Consider the following 20,809-nt stretch of genomic DNA (forward strand, 5'->3'; position numbering starts at 1 on the left):
TTTTTCATACAGAAATGAATTTTAATAAGTAAACAGAAACACAACTGGACATGAGAAATGAAAACCGTTCGTGAAATGAAATAGCGAAATGGTAAATTAATTTCAAGTGTTTAACGCCACTGTCAGCTCGTGACGGATGTTTTTTTAAAGTAGAGAAAGCCGGAATGCCAGGAGAGAACCATCGGCAGGAAAACTGGTAATCCTACGAAATAAAGATTCGTGTCGAACGCACTTCCGGGTTTCCAAGTACGGGATTTGAACTCACAACCGCAGTGTTGACAGGCTAGCAATATTGTAAATGAGCTACTAAGACCACTCGACCACCGAATGGAAAGTGTATGATTTCTTTTTAATATAAAAAAAAAAAGTAGTGAATTGGCTTCCATTGCATATCTGTATTCTGGACTGAATTTAAACATGAATTATATGTGTTATTGAACTGATCACATGTTCATTAAAATAACTGTCCCCGAGTCGAAAACCTCGATTCAGATTATCTTAGTTTAAACAATATTTATTCAGATAAATCAACATTAAACATATTATACAATGAAATAATATTAGGGATTCAGAAACAAGCAATTTGCTTTTACAAATCTGTCTCCCTTTACAGACATAATACACTTATTGAACAATACATAAATATAAATACTGGCATGCTCTGTAATAAATATATGATTATCTTGAGTTACATCTTAGTTTCTTTTTTGTTTTTTTTTTCTTCTTACTATTGTGTCTGTATTTATATTGTATATTTCTCTGTAAACTTGTATCTAGTTTTTAGAGAAAAAAGTATCTATCTATCTATCTGTCTATACTAATTTTCTTTTACTAGTTTTTGTCTCGCTTGACAGAGTCAAACCGCGAGACATATAGGTATGCTGTTTCCAGCGTCGGCGACGGGTACGGGGCGCCGAATGGGACTCTTGTGGTTTTGTACTCAAAATTCAATTTTGTACGGACAAAAGTGACTTTTGTTCAACAAAAATAAGTTCAGTTTAACAAAATTTGTATCATACTACAAATTTAAAATTTTGTCATACAAAATTATCTATCAGCGGACAAAAGTCACTTTTGTCATGACAAAATTCATTTTTGTTACACAGACTTGAATTTTGTTACCTAATTTGAAAATTGGGCGACAAAAGTCAATTTTGTATTCAAATTAGTTTAGTTTGGTTTCTGTGAACTAATTTGCATACAAAATCGACTTTTGTTACACAAAATTGACAAAAATGAATTTTGTCTCAACAAAATTGACAAAATTGACTTTTGTCTCAACAAAATTGACAAAATTGACTTTTGTCTCAACAAAATTGACAAAATTGATGTTTGTCTCACGAAAGTCAATTTTGTCTCACGAAAGTCAATTTTGTCTCATAAAAGTCAATTTTGTTGTTACAAAATTGAATTTTGTCGTCACAAAAATGAATTTTGTCGTCACAAAATTGACTTTTGTCTCAACAAAATTGACAAAATTGACTTTTGTCTCAACAAAATTAACAAAATTGACTTTTGTCTCAACAAAATTGATTTTTGTCTCAACAAAATTGACAGAATTGACTTTTGTCTCAACAAAATTAACAAAATTAACTTTTGTCTCAACAAAATTGACAAAATTGAATTTTGTCTCACAAAAATCAATTTTGTCTCACAAAAGTCAATTTTGTCTCACAAAAGTTAATTTTGTCTCACAAAAGTCAATTTTGTCTCACAAAATTGAATCTTACCTCACACAATTGACTTTTGTGATTTAATTTCCATATCAGGTAACAAAAGTCAATTTTGTATATACCTTTTAGACAAAATTGACTTTTGTCATGACAAATTTGAATTTTGTCTACAAAAATGAATTTTGTCATGACAAAAATTAATTTTGTCTACACAAATGAATTTTGTCATCACAAAATTGAAGTTCTCACAAAACAAGTCTGTAGCACATAGTTTTGTAAGACAAAAATGATTTTGTTATGACAGAATTGAATTTTGTACAAAACCACAAGAGTCCCATTCGGCGCCCCGTAACGGCGGCGTCAACACTGTGATTAGCTTTAGTTAATGGTGAACCACTAGTGGTATGTGAAAGAAATTTGGTATGCAGTTGTATTAGTATTGGCACATATCTCATTACCATGGAGAATATTTGGCCCCGCCTTCTAAGTTATGGGTTATTGACTTGCATGTATTAGTTTGTGTTTAGGTTTGTTTAAAGGAAACTACTTATGATAAGTCAATGGTATTTGGTATGCACTATGCAGTTGTATTAGCATTGGCACATCTCATTTCTATGGAGATTATTTAGACATGGACTTTCAGTCATGGTTTATTTACTTTGAATATTTGCAAAACTTAAATGTTAAAGTGTTGCCATTTTAATTTCATCATTTGCATTATCAAAATTACCAAAACGCGAGGCATATCTCTGTGATAACAGTTTATTTTCTTTTCTTAACCTTTTGGTTTCTTTTTTTTAAGTTTTAAGGGAAATGGGCTATATGTACATTGTAGCAGATGATTGATAGGCATGTGATACATGTACATGTAAATATATTGATAGAGCTTCGCATACTTATGTTGTGACGAAGCTACGAAAAAAATGAGTATTTGGATCATACGTATGTGTATATACTCATATGATCCGATCATACGCGTATCCTTGTTAACAAACAGACGGTCTTATTGGATCACAACCCATTTGAATATCTAACTCGATCCGATCACACCTTAACGGTTTGTAGATGGTTGTTCCGTCGGACAGCATTTCAAGGACTTATTGGGGCCGTCCGGGTCTTCCCACAAAAACCAGACGAGTCCTACAAAAATAATTTAATGTCATCACAATTTCGGATTGGCCCATAGCCAGCTGAATTTCTAGTTGATATCCTTAATATAAACTCATCATAGATACCAGGACTTAATTTAGTATATACGCCAGACGCGCGTTTCGTCTACAAAAATCTCATCAGTGACGCTCGAATACAAAAAAGTTAAAAAGGCCAAATAAAGTACGATATAGTATGTTTTAATCCTGGATACGAGTGTGTTGATAGTATTACTCAACATGAATTATGCACATCACGAGTTTCTGACACATTCTTCATTTTAACGTACACTTGAGTTTTGAAATACGAATATTTAACACGTCTCCAAGCGTTCAAACCAAAAACGAATAATGAGCATAACTTAGTGACCTAAAGTTTCTAATTTCTGTGTCATTTGGTCTCTTGTGGAGAGTTGTCTCAATGGCAATCATACCACATATTCTTTTTTGTATTAATATTCAAAATTATTTAAGCTTGCTTAGAGGTAACTGATTGATCGTTGCTTGCTTTACGTCAAATGGCAAATATTTCATGCATATTCAAGCCAAGAACAAACCGACAATAAATACAACAGGTACAGTAGATTCTACAATGAGATAAAGGGTAGGATATTTGGACTGAAGGTTGTTGGATTGGGCCAAAAATTTAACCTTACAACAAGCCACCTCCCGACCCTCATTGAGGTGTTCCGACGGCACTGTAAATCAACAGAGCATGTCACCTCACATACATGGAGTATTGGAGATAACTTATCCCTTCTAACAAGAAGTCTTGCCTATGAAAGATGTAACATTAATACATCAGTACCAAATAGCTTATAGATAAAGGAAGATGTGGTACATGTATGGGTGCCAATGAGACAATTCTCCATCCAAGTTACAATTTATAAAAGTAAACCCTTATAGGTCATAATACGGTCTTCAAACCGAAAAGCAAGTTATAAAGGGCCCCAAAAATTTACTAGACAGTGTAAAACCATTCAAACGGGAAAACCAACGGTATAATCTATATAATAAAAAAAAACAGAAACACTTATGAACTACATTAAACGACAACTGCTGAACATCAAATTCCTGACTTAGCACAGGTGCAAACAATTGCAGCAGGATTAAACGGGATTAGTACATTACGAAATGGTACTATCAGGTATAACTACCATAGTAAGCCTGTATTTAAACCGCGTTTAAATGCTGTTGAAAATTTGTTATCCAATCGAAAATTGACATCAGCTGATAAAAGCATTGTCTTAATATAATCATATGCTTCCAACAATCTTCCAAAATCTACGAAAATTTAACTTCATTGAAAAGTATTTCCCGCTGACTAGTTTTTGAATCAAGAACTATCGTAGATATTTCACTGAATAGGTAAAACAACTGACCTAGAAATGAGACACTGAATGACAAACGAATATGGGACTTCCATAGATCATTTATCAAAGTAGTAACAGAGGTCAAAAACGTTTCCACGATTTTATTAATAAAACCTACAAATGCAAAAAAACATCATTAAAAATATGATTTATGTGGATATTCTGATAAAATTAGAAGTTATATAGATGACATGCGTATATTAATAAGTTTCATATTTGATTTATTTGATATTGGAACATGCAGAAAGGGAGTTGTCATCAGAAACTTTCATGTTAACACTAACCAGCTTCAGCTGTAGTACTAATAGTGTTAAAGTGACATATGTAATGAGGAGATAAAATCAAGCTCCATGCTGGTCTATATAATCAATCTTTTTACACGTGAGACTGTTACCCCCTAGAGAAATATAATTTATGTTAGCTGTAGATTTCTTTCCTGAATGAATTCATTTCATAATAGTAATCGTATAGAAATACGGTAAACCACGTGGAAGCGTGTTTGTCTCGATGGTGTGTTGGAGGTATCGGGTTCGATTGGAAATTTGTTTTTGCTAGTTTTCCGCTAAGCATATGGCACTTTGGAGCAATTGTAAAGACTTGCATGTCACGTCAGAGTCAGAATAATGTGTATCATGTCTTTCTGTGAAAATTACCACGAAAATCTAACTTGGCGTATCATTCTAGTACAAAGCAAGTTCATATTCATAGTAACATTTTCGTAACGATATCCATGTACATGTAATACTTGCCACTGGACATTATGCATCAATTAATTGACCACAATAACAATGATCGTATTGAAATGCGGTAGACATCTTTTTTTTGTTGATAACCTTGTATAGGTATTAAAGTCAAGATACATACATTTTGTTCTAGGACAAAGCACATTATCAAAAATGAAAGACAATATACAAAAAGTCTTACAATAGCACAAAAAACGGGATATATAAGTATAAATCCACGTCATGTGTATCAAATGTATCCATATGTATGCTACTTCATTAATATCAAATAAACACCAAAAGGCATATAGACAAAGCACATTAGCAAAATGAAAGACAAGATTATACGAGAATTATCCTGGACATTGACACAATGACGGGATGTACAAGTACCGAGCCACGTCAAATGGATATCAATGAATACATTCTGGTCACCAACAAAAAAACTATACATAAGTTTTAAATCGAATGTTTTTTACAATTACGTACGCCCCCATTTTATATATTACCCAGCCGCATCGCCCCTCAAACGCTTCGACTGGCAGTTCGGTATATAGACTAAGAGAGAAAAAACTCAGTTGAAAGAAGCGATGAATATACATAATTAATTGTCTACCCCCCAAAAAAAATCTTTTAATTCGGGATGCGGCTAAGGGTTATTCCATTTTCTCTAATTCTTCGGCAATTTATCCCTTTCCGCACCCATTGTATAAAAAAAATAATCAACGTTTGGTTCGTTTGATCTCAATTCTTCATTGGTTAAAATCCGATTATGACGTCAAATTTTACTGCTTTCCTCTAAATTTCCTATTGTGACAGCATGAACAAATGAAAATGTAAAACAAAACTATACTATAATTTATCACTGAATCATACAAAAAAAACCCAACATTCTTATATTTATAGAAATTCAGATCAATAGCCTGTAGTATTGTGTTTAAATATATGAAAGCGTACAAGGCGTCATTTAGTGGTGTAAATTGATATAAATGTAAGAAACTTCTAAGCCTGTTCACACGAACGAATTTTACAAAACAAAATGATACAAGTTAAGTGGAAAAGACTGTTGTTTATAATTAGATCTATTATCTGGGATGTCTGGGCAGTGATAACATGTAATATCTGGCCAAAGGTACCAGATAATATAAGATACTAGACATAAATTTAATTTTCCATAGACATGACTTTTACCACCCATATTAAACTATTAATAACGATACAGTTTCATACGCGGTTTAACAGTTTTTCCCACAGTTGCACTAATTAAGTACATTTCATTCACAAATTCTTATGAATAATGATGTAATGTTAAACATTTGGCAATAGATATGCTTTTAATAGTTCCATGTAGATCTCTTTTATACGCCTCTTTTTATTTTCTTAAGAAACTAATTCTTCTATCAGATATCTGAATATTTAAAATAACACGCTTATAGTTAGCATAATTGCAACGGTTAATTGGAGTTATAGAAACACTATCATACTGGATTCTGATTTCATTTGAAAACAATATTTGTTGCGCAAGTTGTTACCAATTAAAGCTTAGATAACATAAGCTTTGACAGTGTAAACTTGCTCTTAACAATATAAAGCTGCAGATAAAAGTTATCTACTGTTTATAGGTGTATGAAAAAAATGTCTTAAAGAGCATCGGTGTCAAGAGACAAGATTTAACAATATATTTTATTTATAAGATTGCGTTGTTGATAATATTAACATTTGATGAATGAAATGCGGCAATGAATTCGATTTGAAGAAGAAAGTAGATTTGTAAAATCTCCGTGTGCGTAAAATACCGTGTGTGAGTTCTGAAGTGCAAATTTAATTTGTATTGTAGTACGTGTGAAAATTCAGGTGAAATTTACTGTAAAAGTGTACTAATTTACAGCAGACCACGTGGTGGTACATCTGGATGATAATAATTTCACTACAGGATCAGGAAAATTCGACTAAAAATCCAAATTTAACTCTATGGGTGATAACAATGGGTGTTGCCGCTACCTTGCCTTTAACCATCAGTTGTTCAGCATTATTTATAGTGCCACACCAACTCTTTTGACGCGTGCTTTAGATTTATAGAGTCGTTGATTGCAAAAGTTTTACGACTTCGTGTTCTTTGGAAGATTTCCCTACCCTTCAATTGCAGAAAATAGTTCTTATCTTCACCTGCATAATGGAAACAGGATGTATATTTCAAATTTGGAAGACACCATTATTTAATGTTGACAATTATTCGATAATTTTGAGCCTTCATGTAAAATAAGTTAATAATTGAGAAAGACATTTGTATGTATTTTGTGATATTAAAAAGAGAGGCGATCCTGAATTTTATATCTGAAATAATTCCAAAGACAAATGACAGCGTTTAAAACTTTCAGAACTAATTCAAAGTTCTGCTTGTGTTACAATCAAATATTCGAGTACACACGGAATGGAGTTGTCTTGGTTACTTTATTATCTTTCATTTCTTTTTAATACGTTAATTGAAATTTCAATTGCAAGACCGACAAGCAACGATACTGTTTACCACATTTTTAATGAGAAGACTAATACAAAGAAAATGGGGTTACGAAAAGAGTACGAATATGACGATGATTACGAAGAGCCATTTGATTTATTTGTCCAAAGTAAAACCGATAACATTTTGGACACAGTACTGATGCCACCCGGATTAGGTATATCAAAAGAAACCCTAAAGATCCAAAGTGAGACTAAGAGTCCGGCTCCCGAATATATGATGGAACTTTATGAAAAATTTTCAAAAAACAAATTGAATCAGCCGAAATCAAACATAGTTAGAAGTTTTATGAATATAAATGATAAAGGTAAGTAATTAATTTCCAACTTTTTCAGCATATCATTAAAATTATATTTGTCTTTATTCGTAACTTAAAAACAAGACTGAGGTTTCACCTGATACGTGAAAGGATCCGAATTTGTCAATTTTAAGATAAAATATTTGAAGTGCTTATAAAACAAAACGAAATTAATTATATATTTTTTAATTTGATTGATATTGAAAATGTTTTGTTTTTTTTAGACTACATGCAGCATATACACAATGAATGCTAAATTACAAATGCATCCATACGTGATGCTGACAGCTAAAAAAACTACACAATTATAATATTTTAATATTTCAGTGTAAACTTCAAACCGTAAGCATGTGTTTTAAATTTTTTTTGTCACTTTTGTTTCAATTAGACATTTTAAAGATCGACCGTTCTCAATGAACAAACGTCCTATTGTTCAATGAATACGACGGTGTATAATAGTTTCCTATGTCTTTCAGTACACGAACAGGAGTGCATATAGAGAATGCAGTTCTTTCTAACACAAACGATGCAAACGACTACGCGCGCACATGTTTTGGTCATTTCTTTCAAACATACGTTTGAAAAGTTTACATAAACTTTGACAAACTATGCAAACGATAAAACTGCGTCTGCAGTTTGTCGTTTGTCGTTTGTTCAAACGCTACATTTGTTTCTTACTTCAACCTGTTTAAACGAAGTATTTGTTTCTACGTTTGTAAAAAGTTGTTTTACCAACACCATGTGCATGCATTATTGAAAGTTCAAAAAGGGTCAGTAAAGACTTATCAAACGATGTATTTGTTTCTACTTTTGTAGCGTTTAGAAAACAACAACAAACGCGACACAACGTTTACAAAATTTTGGTGAGAAAGAAATGCGACCAGAGTCTCAAGTAAATTGCTTTGCAGAAGTCTCTCGTTAAAAAATAAGTGTCAATTTTAATCAATATCAAATTCACTTTCAATAGTATTTTTGACTTTATTTGAAAGCTACATTTTTAAGGGTAACGGAAAAACTCGACAATGTAAAATTTACCTCGTTTTATGTGCTTTTCGTCATTGCTAAAGTCTGTGACATGTAAAGGACACGTAACAAATGTAATGTATCCGTTATCATAAAAATGATGAAAAATTTTGTCCTGCTTTTTTTTTAGTTGTAATCCCTGTCCTGCCTTTTTATTTTTTACTCTATTCGGTCCTGCCTTTTTTTTACTAGTTTATCCTGCCTTTTTTTTTTACCAAGTTGCTCATCCTGCCTTTTTTTTTTACTCAAAACTCCTGTCCTGCCTATTTTTTTCAAATTTCATCCTAGCCCCCCCCCCCCCCCCCCTAAAAATCAAATGGTAGCTCCCTAAGTATTTCCATGTGGTTTGGGAAATATCATGTTTTGAATTGCAAAAGTGAAACAAATATTAATCGTTTACAACGAAATTCTGGACGATGAATCTTTTGATATCGAAAAAAAAAAAGATTCGGAAGATACCAAATGAAGAAAAAACCTCATAATTATGTCAAAAACACTGACAATATCATTGAAAAAATCGGAAAACGACGAAAACAAAATTAGACATAACATAAAAAGTCGTGTATAATCATGACTTTTTTCCTATGTCTTTCATGGTTTTCAATTTATGTACAGAGTTTAAAAGTGTAACAAAATAGCAGACGATAAACTCATATTATAAACTGCAATCAACCAACTATTCTACACATACGAGGTACTCGTATATAGATATGTTTTTGATTATAAATATTTATTTAGCAATATGAGGAAGAAATCCTCAATATCAGTAAAGAAGTCAATATTATTTTTTTCATTCTTTTGTTGATGGAGGCCGATATATTGCATACGATTTCTCGCATTTTTTTTTATAAAATGTTTCATCTTCTTTCACGTATTATAAGACCAGTCTCAAATTATAGTATGCACAATTATTGTCCTCTATATTCAGCTGAATGGCATCGGGCAATCGCGGACACGCTACCGTTAATGTGTCCATGTCCTCTTTGTGGTATACTTTAGGCAATGTCGAATTCTTTGGAAATAAGTGATTATTTGTACAATCTCTGAAAAGGCATGATAGCGAGACTTTTATGAAAAAAATATACTTATATCAAAATGGACTACAGGCACCTGTCCCTGTAAACAAATCATATTTACTTTATTAATACGTGTTATGTCATGATATTTCTTTTAGAGACAAGTGCCTATGATGTATTTATATACACGTATTATGTTTATATAAAGAACATTTAGTGTCCAAAATGATTTACACGTCAATGATAGTTTTAGCACCTGTCAGATCGTTTCAACACTGTAAACCTACTTGATATAAGTAGCACCAGAGAATTGTACCGATGCGCTACTTCAGATTGTTAATATAAAACGTGTTTACATACGTTTTTTTTTTTAAAGAAACAAAGATGTTTTTCTAATTGGTAAGCTTTTATCATACAAAAAAAAACCAAGATCATAAATAAGAATTAGATAGTCTTATGATAACTATAAGGACTATAAAGGTCACAAGTGACATAATAAGGATATATACAGTATATGCCAGTCGTGCGTTACCTAAAATGGTAAATAAGGAACGCGGATCGAGATTGACCTAATATGGTATATACAGTATGCGGGTCTTGAGTGACTTAATATGGTATATACAGCATGCGGGTCGTGAGTGGCCTAATATGGCATAAACAGTATGCGGGACGTGAGTGACCTAATATGGTATATACAGTATACGGGTCGTGATTGACCTAATATGGTTTAGTACAGTATGCGGGTCGTGATTGACCTAAAAAGGTATAAACAGTATGCGGGTCGTAATAAACCTAATATGGTATATACAGTAACAGTATGTGGGTCGTGATTGACCTAATATGGTATACACTGTAACAGTATGCAGGTTGTTATTGACCTAATATGGTATATACTGTAACAGTATGCGGGTCGTGATTGACCTAATATGGTATATACTGTAACAGTATGCGGGTCGTGATTGACCTAATATGGTATATACCGTAACAGTATACGGGTCGTTATTGACCTAATATGGTATATACTGTAACAGTATACGGGTCGTTATTGACCTAATATGGTATACACTGTAACAATATGTGGGTCGTTATTGACCTAATATGGTATACACTGTAACAGTATGCGGGTCGTGATTGACCTAATATGGTATATACTGTAACAGTATACGGGTCGTTATTGACATAATATGGTATATACTGTAACAGTATACGGGTCGTTATTGACCTAATATGGTATGCACTGTAACAGTATGTGGGTCGTTATTGACCTAATATGGTATACACTGTAACAGTATGTGGATCGTGATTGACCTAATATGGTATATACTGTAACAGTATGCAGGTTGTTATTGACCTAATATGGTATATACTGTAACAGTATGTGGGTCGTTATTGACTTAATACAGTATATACTGTAACAGTATGCGGGTCGTGATTGACCTAATATGGTATATACTGTAACAGTATGTGGGTCGTGATTGACCTAATATGGTGTATAATGTAACAGTTTGCGGGTAGTGATTGACCTAATATGGTATACACTGTAACAGTATGTGGGTTGTTATTGACCTAATATGGTATATACTGTAACAGTATGTTGGTCGTGATTGACCTAATATGGTATATACTGTAACAGTTTGCGGGTAGTGATTGACCTAGTATGGTATATACTGTAACAGTATGTGGGTCGTTATTGACCTAATATGGTTTATTGACAGGCCGTGAGTAAAAAAATAAAGTTTGTACACCGGTAGTAAATTTCGCCTGGAATCTGCTATATTCTTGTCCCATAATTATTTCGAATTTTTCAGAGTGCTCTTTTTTTTGCGTTGATAACAAAGTTTTCTTTTAACCCATACAGTCAAATTGAGTTGATTAAACACAATGTAGAATCAGATATATCAGAAAACTCATATATTATCATTCTTAGACATATTTACGAAGAATGTATATACAATGTATGGTATCGCTATACCTGTTCATAATCAAAAGACATGAAAACAATTCATACATGTCAACAAAATAAACAAATGCATAAAACATCACTCAATTGATTTTCTTTTTTAGAAGGGAATGTTGTTATGACATGTCAAGGGGACGAGTATCTATTTGATATTCTAGAGGTATTTCATGTATTTGTGAATACAAAAATCCAGGCAATATTTACTAAAAAATAAATAATCCTTCCTTGTAATGATTGAAACTTAATGTTCGTGCGTTAAAACAAAATTTCAGAATAAAAAATAACTTTAAAGTGATGGTAAGCTTTAATGTATAAGCGGCAATATCTTAGATGATGTTTTTTTTTGTTACGGTTTTCATACGAGCGCAATTATTTTTGGGTTTCGTATAATAATGCTATGATGTCGTCGTCGTCCGACGACACATTTCAATTTTGATTTCCGGACAATAACTTTAGTTTAAGTGAATTGATCTCTTTTTCACAAGAAGGTTCAATACCACAAAAGGAAGGTTGGGATTGCTTTTGGGGGTTATTATACCAACAGTTATAAGGTGCCAAAAAGGGATCAAAACAAGCATTTTTGTAGTTTCCGGACAATAACTTGTGTGTAAGTGTATGGAACTCACTGACATTGTACCATAATGTTCCATATCACAAAGGAATTGCTGTGATTGAGTTTGGGGTATATTGTCCCAAACATGCAGGAATTGGAGACAGAAAAGTTTCCAGACAATAACTAGTGTTTTAGTGAATGGATCTCTATAAAATTTTACAAGAAGGTTCGATAACACAAAATGATAGTTGGGATTCATTTTGGGGGTTATAAAAACCAACAGTTTAGGAATAACGTGCCAAAAAGGGACCAACACAAACATGTTTGTAGTTTCCGGACAATAACTTATGTGTAAGTGTATGGAACTCTCTGACATTGTACCACTCCACAATGTTCCATATCACAAATGAATAGCTAAATGTTTTCTTTTGTGAAACGAGAATTTTTAATATAACGTCTGAACTAAGTGGCAGTTGTAATCAGCAACGTATAATCAAACATATCAATTAGCCTTTTCAGAATTTAAAGAATCATGGGTAATTTCATCGTTCGTACCCCAAACGAAAATAACGTCACGGCATTGGTTGAATTTCCATTGTTTATAACATTTTTAACCAATCACGACGTTTTGGTGTACACTTTTGAAAATATTACCCATGATGCATTAGATTCTGAAACGGTGAATTGTAATATATGTTCTTATATCCTTTAAACTTACAAGTGTGACTTGATTTTTATAATTTGTCTCTAAAACTCTGTCTTATGCAATATCGCATTTTCATTCTGAAAAATAAAAACACTACAAAAAGATTGTCAAATAACGTCCAGATGTAGTACATTAAATTTAAAAATAGCTTTAACTTCTTTCTAATCTTTACTGCTAATGCTGCTAAAGCAATAAAAAAGTCTAACAGTGTCATAATTCTTTCTCTAAATTGATAGTTAAAAGCCCCTGTCATAGTCAACCTATCAAAGACTAACAAATTCTCTCTTACATCGGGGGAATTAAGCTATTTCATGTTTTTATCAAAGATCGTCCTTTCTGAATTTGTTGCAAATCAGATTAAAGCATTTCTAAAATTAAAACAAATCAGATTGTATTGGGTTTAAGCACTTTTGTTCGAATTTTCAATTTAAAGCGGCAAGATACAGACACTTAAACATGAATCACAATTATATTAGGAACACAGGGCTTACTATTTGTGCTATCATACAAAACGTAACATAAATAAATTCTCTCAATAAACATGCATTATACCTGCCCCTAATGATGAATGAGATTTTAAATACCATTCTATCTTTAATGCTTTAACTATGAATTATGGCGTTTTTCGCATTTTTATTAAACACGATTTTTTTTACAGTTATTAGTTATATTATTTTTAAGTTTTTTGCATGTAAAACTATCAGGGTAGCGTTTGAATTGTCTGTTTTGCATTTCCTAAATCTGGGACAATTTTATAGGGTGTTTTTATTAAAGCAATCAAACACACATCTGTAAAATATAGTGTGGATTAAGAGACAAAAACTGAAGTTCGAATCTTCAATTGAACAGCCTGCTAGCTACAACGCATTCATGTCTGTTGAATATCCAGTGTACCTTTTATATACCATTGTCTCACTGCTAATAACTACTGAAAATCATTAATTTTTCAATATATCTAATATAATTGTATTCTTCATTTAAAAAAAAACCAAGGCAATTAAACTAGTACTTCGAGTTTCATTAATCATTAATGCTTTCTTACACATGCATATATTTGTAGTCCCGGTCTGATGATAAAGGAAGGTGATTTAACATATTTAATTTATTTATGATGGTAAAACTTATAAGTGACTCTCAATAATAAACATCATTGTAATACATAAAATTATATATTTGACCTAAGATCTAAATATCAAAACAGTAAAGCAGAAACATTAATTTTACACAAAAAAAAAAAAAAAAGAAGACATATATTCTTTTTATAGCTTTGCATATTTTTGCGATTATTAAATCAGTATTTATTTTTACTTCTTTTTGACACAAGGGAGTCTTAACAGTAAATGAAGGACTCACACGAGTCACTGATAACCAAAAAAAATACTTAAATTCTTCGTGTCGTTAAAACTGGCCATTATTGTACCCAAGACTAAATACATACCATCTTAAAACCAGCTACGAGATTAAACAAAACAAAACAAAAAACGTTTATTTTATAACGAAATATGATAGACAACTTCAGCGGAAATATTTATAATATTCAATCTACATGTAGCTTGGTAACTAGCATAATTATCGACAAGCCGTTATAATTGTAAAATATTAAAAAAAGTCGCAGTTTACCGAATTTCTGATCTTTGAGATGCATGCTTCATCAAATCAGAAAACTGTCGTATTAATATTTACAAAAACTGGTAAGTCTAAAAAAAAAATCTGTGACGCGTAAATATTTTATCATCAATCAATTTTATGATCAAAATATTTCAAAAATTACTTTTTTTCTTTATTTACTTCTAATCAAAGTTCAGCGAAGACCAGAGCCAATTGGGACTTAAATAATCTTAACTGTCGATGCTAAACAGAAGGCCACGATACTTTTTAAATGATGTTTTATCTTAATTGCTACTGGGAGGGTAATATTTTTACAACCATCGAATGGTTTTATCTTTGTTACGCAAGAAGGGGGTACAATAAATTCCAGAGATTTTACGAAGATTTAAGGACATTATCTGGACAAAGATCTTGTACATGACAAAAATAGAAATGCATCCTATCAAAAGTCACAATTTTTATCTGCACTCTTAAAAAATACCTCATTTTCGAACTTTATGAACCTTATTTTCCTTTTTATTTTCGAGATTAAAGTGACCGACAGGACAAGAAAGAATAATCATCTTTCAGGGACAAATTAGAGAAAGCACACGTAACGTTCGTATATCATATCGCATTCTGTGTGCAAGTTTTGAAGTATGTTCTTCAGCAGCCAACAATACTGTAAATAATCAGCTTTTTGATGTTGACGTGTGTTTTGAACGTTATTCCTATTGTTGCATGGTTTGAGTAAATGTTAAACGATTCATTGCACTTTAGAAATTCAAAACCGCGAAAACAGCTATGCTGGTTACAAACAATCAACAAACTAAAAAATGAAAACAAAAACTATCCAAATGAATGATGGTACACGTATAATAGCATGAACAGATACATATTGAAAATTAAAGGAAAGCTAGATTCAACGCTAAATGTATTGGTCTATATTTAAATATAAATCGAAAGCGACATTGCAGAATGAAAACTTGTATAATAGAGGACTGCATATACATAAAGTAATAGGATACAAATTAATCGGACGATCAATTTATTGTAAAAATGATGTTATCTTTAAAAAAATTGTCTATGTTAAGAAGATTAGAAAATATAGACAAGCTCACCCATCATCCTTTCAGTTTAAAGCAAACTAACACCGACTATTTCACATCTATTTCGATACAAGAATAGATATAGGAAGATGAGACAACTCTCCATCCAGATAAAAATTTATAAAAGTAAACCATTATAGGTCAATGTACGGCCTTCAACACGGAGCCTTGGCTCACACCGAACAAAAAGCAATAAAGGGCCCCAAAATTACTGGGGTGAAAACAATTCAAACGGGAAAACCAATGGTCTAATCTATATAAAAAACGAAAAACGAGAAACACGTGTAAATTACATAAATAAACGACAACTATACTGTACATCAGATTCCTGACTTAGGACAGGTGCAAACATTTGCAGCGGAATTAAACGTTTTAATGGTACCAAACCTTCTCCCTTTTTTCTGAAACAATAGCATAACATCACAACATAGACAACCACACGATAAAATATCAATTGGAAGGCTTAACTCAATCAAAAAACGTAAATTAACACAATGAACGAATAAATTTGATCTGCGATACCTGAATGCAAATACACAGTTAATAAAATATTAGGAAGTTTTGTACTACTTTGTAAAGTTTGTATTACGTTGTTTTTTTTTGCGTAAATACATTTGTTTGCTTCCTTCTCTCTTTCCCTTTGTTGCTTCTTCATGTTTAATCAAATTATTTTCCGGATGTTTTTAATCTGAATTTAGTCTGTTAGGATTCTTATTTTATCTGAATTCAGTTCTTATGAATTCGTCTAAATTCAGGCTGTTTTGTTTTTATTATTGATCTCTTCACTTCTCTTTATTTCATCTAAAATCAGGATGTTCGGTTTTCATGATTTCATCTTCTTTCATTTCATCGAACTATATAATTTTTTGTTCTTGTTATTGCATTTGTTCGCGTCTCTTTATTACATATAAGTTCATGGTGCTAGGTTTTCATTATTTCACTCCAAGTCACAATTTGTAAAAGAAAAACCATTATAGGATAGGTCAAAGAACGGTCTTCAACGCGAAGCATTGGATCACATCGAACATATTTAGCTATAAAGGGTCCCAAAATTACTAATGTTAAACCATTCAAACTGGAAAACAAAGGGTCTTACCTATATGAAAAACAAGAAACAAGAAACACTTATGAACCGCATCATCAAACGACAACCACTGAACCTCAGATTCCTGATATAGGACAGGTGTGTTGTTCATTTGTCGTATTTCTATACCCTTTGTATATATCCTAGCATACGATTTTTCTATGAAATTAATTTTTGATTGACTAGAACACCTTCATTATTATATTTGCTACCAGATTGTCCGTTTTAACGCCCTTGTATCGTTGTACTTTAAATGCTCTGAATGTATATTACATCTGCTAGTGTTCTCTTTGGGATACTTGTATTAATAATTTAAACTAGATTTATTCTCTCATTAACTGATTTGCATCCATGTCCTTCCTTTGAAGATAGAAGAGATAAAACTAGAAATAAATTTAATCTTTTCAATTTAACTGTAAGAAATCTTCCAGAAAACTGATGTCTATTTGATACTCCTCTCAAACTACAAAGAACTTTCACTTTGTGTCTGGTAGGTGGTCAATGTTTATAACGTATAATAGCAAAACGAATTCAAATGTAAACTGTTTACATTCTTACTTAAAATGTTAAATAACAATTACTTATACCTGATCAAATACGACCAGAAGATCAACAATTTGGTATTTGAACTAAGGGTAAAAAGTAAAATCACAAAAATACTGAAATCTGAGGTAAATTAACAACGGAAAGTCCCCAATCAAATGACAAAATCAAAAGCTTAAACACAGAAAACTAATGGATATCAACTGTCATATTCCTGACTTAGTACAGGCATTATCTTATGTAGAAAATGGAGGATTAAACTGTCGAATGAAACTATCGTACTGTTTATGTATCCCTTTGCACAAACTCTCTCTCTCTCTCTCTCTCTCTCTCTCTCTCTCTCTCTGTCGCTCTCTCTCTGTCGCTCTCTCTCTGTCTCTCTCTCTCTCTCTCTCTGTCTCTCCCTCTCTGTTTCTTAGTTGATAAATAAATTGACGTATGGACGTATATATAACAATAGCATCAACATAAAACAATTAATGCACCCTCTCTCTCTCTCTTTGTGTTTTGAAGTTGTTAAATAAACTGATATGAATAACAAAATCATCTACACCAAACGATTAATACAGTCTCGTATGCAATTCATAACAAATGCATTTCACATTTAAAAAACATATGATGTATCCGAGGATTCGAGACCCGACATCAAGCATATTCAAGGGAAAATTTCAAACAAATAATGCATATTATTTGGATGAAAAAAAATGTCGAACCTACGCCCTTTCTTTGAAGAAGTATAACTACGAACTTTTATCTAAACCAAAATTCAAAATTAATATTGCCGAAAATGTTATCTCTCTTTGATTCATAGATCTACTTCAGATAAAGTTAATGCAATTTTTTATTGAAATATTGAAATATCATTATATTGATTCTGCAGATATTTAAAAAGTCGAAGATTTTCTCGTTAAATTTCTGTATATATATATAAAGTATGAGTGCGCATGCAACTAAAGAAGATACGCATACAAAATGGTCTTTAATATGAAAATATAATGTATATATCTTTATAGTGATTATGCCTAGTATTGATATTATGCATATGCGCGCGAATTTCAATTCATACGAATTTCATTAAGACTAGAACACACTCGCGATATCGCGGGCGGTTAGAGCGTGGTTGAAAATATGTAAACTGTTGTAGGATGAATTTTGTAAAAGATTTTAAGACTGGAGAATTCCAGGAAAGGTATGAAAAGTCATAGGTACTTTGTGACAGGTAAATATTTTTTATGACCTCCCCTTTTTTCCCAAAATTTTATCATTAGTAAAGTACTGTTGCGTAAATTTGACATTTTAACAGTGTGGCAACGCAGGGCAGGTGTCGCGTGCATCGCAGGAGACAATTTCCCTGCCAATGTATATGACATTGCAGCTATAAAACTGTCTTGTACGATTATCGTAGACTCAGAACTCAACCAATCAAAAGACTGGATTTGAGGTTTCGACCATTACATTTGTAAAAAGACTAGTAATTCAAGTTTTATGACTGGTGCTTCGGTTGGATTACATGCGAATAAAGTAAACAATGTTTTGTTTTTAACCTTGATGTATATATTACCAATAGGTTTAAGGATGTCTGCTGGTCATGTTTTTGAATTCTTGTCATATTTTCGATTTTCTCAGGTTTTATCTATACAAATGTATTAAAAAAATTTTTACACGAGACCCCACTTTTGTCTTCATAAATCTGTTCAATAGATCATTTATGACCATTTGAATTTTTGTCATGAAATCCTTGTTATTTTTTCTTGGTTTAAAGGGTAAAAAACAATTCCAATGTTAACAAATAGTAAAGTCTGAAGAAAACCCTTTTCCCGCCATCTTCTAATTGTCTCGTATTTTGAAAACTACACACGAGACTATCGATTTTATTACTTTATTTTGTTTAAATATCAAAGTTGTTTTCATTTTAAGCAATCACATGAAATCCTTGTTATTTTAAATTAGAGCAGCAGACATCCTTAAGTACGGAAGCCCATAGGGGACCTAAAAAAAAAAAAATTATTTCGTTATCTCAATATATATATCGTTATTTCGATATAATTAAATCGTTATTTCGATATAATTAAATCGTTATCTCGATATATTTATATCGTTATCTCGATATTTAATTTATTTCGTTATCTCGATATAATTATATCGTTATCTCGATATTTAAATCGTTATATCGATATATTTATTTCGTTATCTCGATATAATTACATCGTTATCTCGATATAATTATATCGTAATATCGATATGTCTATTTCGTTATCTCGATATAATTACATCGTTATCTCGATATTTATATCGTTATATCGATATATTTATTTCGTTATCTCGAAATAATTATATCGTTATATCGATATTTATTTTGTTTATCTTGATAAATTGACGCGTCACGTGTTTATTCCAGCATGGCGTCTAGGAATGAAAAGGAACCGAACGTGAGTGTGAATGTTGTATTTGTTTATATCGATTTGTTGACTTAAATATCGTTATAACGATATAATTAAATCGAAATAACGAAATAAATATATCGAAATAACGATTTAATTATATCGAGATAATGAAATAAATATATCGAGATAACGATTTAATTATATCGTTATAACGATATTTAAGTCAACAAATCGATATAAACAAATACAACAATCACACTCACGTTCGGTTCCTCTTCATTCCTAGACGCCATGCTGGAATAAACACGTGACGCGTCAATTTATCAAGATAAACAAAATAAATATCGATATAACGATATAATTATTTCGAGATAACGAAATAAATATATCGATATAACGATATAAATATCGATATAACGATATAAATATCGAGATAACGATGTAATTATATCGAGATAACGAAATAAACATATCGATATTACGATATAATTATATCGAGATAACGAAATAAATATATCGAGATAACGATGTAATTATATCGAGATAACGAAATAAATATATCGATATAACGATTTAAATATCGAGATAACGATATAATTATATCGAGATAACGAAATAAATTAAATATCGAGATAACGATATAAATATATCGAGATAACGATTTAATTATATCGAAATAACGATTTAATTATATCGAAATAACGATATATATATTGAGATAACGAAATAATTTTTTTTTTTTTTAGGTCCCCTATGGGCTTCCGTACTTAAGAGATTTGAACATTGGTATCTAGAATTGTTACCTCGAATTTATTCATCAGTATTCTATTAAGACCGAAAGGATAACGTTCCGAATAATCAATACTATCGTAAAGGACTCGGTTTTAGTTTGTTACCCGGATGTGTTTTCTCTCAATTGAGTTGTGACTTTTGAACAGTGGTATGATGAGTTTATTTACAACCACTGGGTCGATGTCACTGCTGGTGGAGATTTATTTCCCCGAGGGTATCACCAGCCCAGTAGTCAGCACTTCTGTGTTGACTTGAGTTATCATTGATATGGTCATAATTATAAATTAACTTTTAACAAAATTTTGAATTTTTGAAATACT

The 20,809-nt window shown here is 31.7% G+C and overlaps 1 protein-coding gene across 1 annotated transcript in view; it reads left to right on the forward strand.

The window, feature by feature from the left end:
* Positions 1-6,366: 6,366 nt before the first annotated feature.
* LOC139489064 (bone morphogenetic protein 10-like) overlaps positions 6,367-20,809 on the forward strand; it is a 35,749-nt gene continuing 21,306 nt past the window's right edge. The window contains exon 1 of the mRNA XM_071275176.1: positions 6,367-7,741. Coding sequence (XP_071131277.1) covers positions 7,348-7,741 — 394 coding nt within the window. The 5' untranslated portion in view covers positions 6,367-7,347. The remainder of the gene's footprint in view (positions 7,742-20,809) is intronic.

Source organism: Mytilus edulis, chromosome 9, assembly GCF_963676685.1.
Source record: "Mytilus edulis chromosome 9, xbMytEdul2.2, whole genome shotgun sequence".
Classification (NCBI taxonomy): domain Eukaryota; kingdom Metazoa; phylum Mollusca; class Bivalvia; order Mytilida; family Mytilidae; genus Mytilus; species Mytilus edulis.